At 53.2% G+C, this 3,583-nt stretch overlaps 1 protein-coding gene across 1 annotated transcript in view; it reads right to left on the bottom strand.

The window, feature by feature from the left end:
- LOC109925871 (fibroblast growth factor receptor 1-like) overlaps positions 1-3,583 on the bottom strand; it is a 111,810-nt gene that overhangs the window by 7,614 nt on the left and 100,613 nt on the right. The window contains exons 13-15 of the mRNA XM_048618506.1: positions 2,754-2,944; positions 1,648-1,770; positions 625-653 (exon numbers count right to left, since the gene is read on the bottom strand). Coding sequence (XP_048474463.1) covers positions 625-653; positions 1,648-1,770; positions 2,754-2,944 — 343 coding nt within the window. The remainder of the gene's footprint in view (positions 1-624; positions 654-1,647; positions 1,771-2,753; positions 2,945-3,583) is intronic.

The following is a 3,583-nucleotide window of genomic DNA, read 5'->3' as shown; positions in this document are numbered from 1 at the left end:
AAATCACCCATCCATTGCTCGAATTGGGAGTTGAGGAGACTGGTTAGCATGTGGAACGCAGTCTGCAGCAAGACACTGTCTGGGGGATGGTCGATGAGAATGGATGATGATGATATGGTTTGATGGAGAGCAAACAAACCTGGTGTTTCTCTCGACTGGGGAATTCAAACATGGCCAACAGGGAGCGACCGACCAATGACAACTGCACGCCTGAGGAGAGATCCCAATGATTCTGAGAGAAAGTATAGGACACCTGAGGAGAGGGCTGGGTTCTGGGCTTGGCTTAGGATTGCTCCACCCCTGAACAAGGAGAGGCAGGATATGGTGAATGACGCAGTTTTGTGCAGTTCTTGTCAGGCAGATCCAGAAACTGGGGCTGCAAACTGGAACTCTCAATAGTGCATGAATGATGAGCTCAGTCATGTCCAACTGTTGACAGTGTTCTTCTACAATTATCATGTCGTGCAAGGGGCCACTCAGCCCATCAAGTCTCCACCAGCCCTTGGAAAGATGGATCCGTTTGTCCTGCTCACTGTTGCTCGTCTCCCTGCGGTGTGTCTCTTCTTCACAATTTTTTCAACCACCTCGCACAAGTTACCAACAAAATGGTTTCCCAAATCTCACTTGCTTCCTCCGCCAATCTGAATAGCCAGCTGCAATGTCACAGGTCGTCAAAAGAGAAAGAGCATTTCTGGGTGCGTGCTGGTCCCAGCTCCTCCCTCCTGCTGTCAAAATCACAAGCCTGGCCAACAACTCCTCACCAAGTAACCATCTTAGGGCCTCTTGATGGCCTTCCTACCTGATCAACTAAATGCAGTGTCTCCACCAGCAGGCCAGAAGCTAGGAATACTGCGGCAAGTAACTCTCCTCCCGACTTCCTAAAGCCTGTTCACCATCTACAAAGTACAAGTCAGGAGTGTGATGGAATACTCCCCACTTGCCTGGACTAGTGCAATAACTGAAGCTCGGTAGCAGCAGTGTGTACTATCCACAAGATGCACTGCAGAAATTCACCAAAGATCCTCCGACAGCACCTTCCAAACCCATGACCACTTCCATCTAGAAGGACAAGGGCAGCAGATACATGGGAATGCCACCCCCTTCAGGTTCCCCTCCAAGCCACTCACCATCCTGACTTGGAAATATATCACTGTTCCTTCACTGTCCCTGGGTTAAAATCCTGGAATTCTCTCCCTGATGGCACTGTGGGTCAACCCACAGCAGGACAAATGCAGAGGTTCAAGAAGGCAGCTCACCACCACCTTCTCAAGGGCAACTAGGGATGGGCAAGAAATGCTGGCCAGCCAGCGACGTTCACATCCCACAAGTGAATGAAAATAAAGGCAGCTGAAACATGGAGCCAGGACGTTGATGGGGAGGTGCCTGTGCTGGTGGTTTTACCTCGCTGTCCTGGCAACGCCTAACGTGAGCCTATAAATGGCCCACAAAGGTTGTGTTCCCTTCCTTCTTGTTGCACTGTGACTAACTTTGCTGTCTGCTCAGTCAGGAGGTACATGATGCAGGAACGCACAGGCAGCCCTCAGCACCGAGGGACACTGTACCACACGAGTGACCTGGCCAAGGCACAAAGCTTGGCTCGATTACCCCTCACAGTGGGACACAACACACACACACACACACACTCACATTGGTTGTCTTCTTGTAGTAATCGATGTGGTGGATATCCCGTGCCAGTCCAAAATCTGCAATCTTCATCACGTTATCGTCAGTCACCAGAACATTTCTTGCAGCTAAATCCCGGTGAATGCACTGAGGAGAGAAAGGCTTGTTACAATATCTGCGCACCTTCCAAACCCATTGAACTCCTCTGTTTCACCAACTGAGGTGTGGGGTGATATCTGGGCACAGACTCCCCATGCGCCAGCCAACAGATGAATGACGGTGTGCTGGGCAGGCAGCACAGGTCTGGGTCAATACCAGTCCAGGGCGGGCCCCCTTACTGCACCAGGAGACCAGCTGGTGACTGGAACTGCCCACTGTGGGGCACTGGCTCAGTAAGTCCCTTCCATCTCTGTAACATCCCAAGGGCACGAGTAAAAGGCATCAGCAATGCTGGGCTGCCACACTGGTACCATGACAACACTGACTATGCCTGGTGCCCACACCCTGAGCTACAGTTGGTAGCAAAGCCCTGTCCAAGGTCCCAGGAATTGCTGCTGCCCAGTTGGACAGAGGCTAGTCCCACACTGCTGCGGCATCAAGGGCCCATATTCAGGGGCACCGCATGCACCCTCAGAGCTGTGTAAATGTAGTTATAGAGTCAGAGAATCATACAGCGCGGAAACAGACCCTTCGGTCAAACTCTTCCATACCGACCATGATCCCAAAACTAAACCAGTCCCGCCCGCCTGCTCCCAGCCCATATCCCTCCAAACCTTTCCTGTTCATGCCCTTCGCCAAATGTCTTTTAAACTTAGTGTCCATATCTGCCACTTCCTCAGGAAGTCCATTCCACACACCAATCACGTTGTGTGTTAAAATGTTTGCCCCTCCTGTCTTCTTTTCTCTCAGCTTGAGAAGGTGCCCCCTCGTCTTGAAATCCCCCCACCCTCGGGACAAGCCGGCTGCCACGCCCTGTAGGGGATTGGTGTAACGGGCAACCAGGTAAATAGGGCCTCCATTTTCTCACTGTGCCACTGTGAGACCGTTCTGCCGTTACACTTTGGTGCTATGATTCTGAGGGGGCTGGGTCCCACGCAAGCCTGTGCTATTGGCAGCTCCCAGCCCCTTACCTTTTTCGAAGCCAGGTACTCCATGCCCCTGGATACCTGGTACCCACAGGACACCAAGTCTTTGAAGGACAGCTGCTCAACAGGTACGTGGGTTGGGTTGTAACAGTACTCCATGCCAGGGGGCCGCCGAGCCCTCAGGTACTCTCGCAGGTTCCCCTTGGAGGCAAACTCCACGATGACGTACAGAGGCCCTGCAGACAACAACAGGCAACGTTAGGCTCCCGACACCAGGAAGGGCAGACCAGGCCGCATTTCCCGCAGCAACCGTCACAACTTCAGGCCAACCCAAAGGGCCGAACACTTGGAGGGGGAGGATCCGATTTGGAGTCACCATGTCGTGCAGTGGAGAACGCTGGCCCATCGCCAACACGCATCACGTGATAATGGTTCCGAGGGGTGCGTCCAGCCCAGGGCACCATGGGAAAGGTGACTGCGTGGGATGTTTGCTGTGGAGGGGAGGGCGGTTGGAACGTCTGACCTGAAAGACCAGACCCTCGACAGCGCAGTGCTCCCTCAGTACTCGGTACACTTTGTGCTCAATTCTCCCACGCCTCACATTCTCAACCCTCCGGTTGGACGAGAGCTCCTATCCCAGACCTGACCTCTTTTGTGTTCAAATCCTCCCCGTGGTCGCATCCCTTCTGACGTCTCAACCCTCTGTTGTTTTCACTTTGCCAATGTGAAGATGTCCTGGTGGCCTTGCCTTCCTGGCATTCGTAGGTGGCACTGTATTGAGGTACATCGCTGAGGCAATATGACTGGGTGCTGGGGACAGCTTCCTGCAGACATGGCACATGTCCCACAGACACATGGAGCTAGCTCCCTTCCAC

Source organism: Rhincodon typus, chromosome 40 (assembly GCF_021869965.1).
Source record: "Rhincodon typus isolate 14 chromosome 40, sRhiTyp1.1, whole genome shotgun sequence".
NCBI lineage: Eukaryota > Metazoa > Chordata > Chondrichthyes > Orectolobiformes > Rhincodontidae > Rhincodon > Rhincodon typus.
Note: the sequence above shows the minus strand (reverse complement) of the source record. Positions and strands in the feature narration are given on the sequence as shown.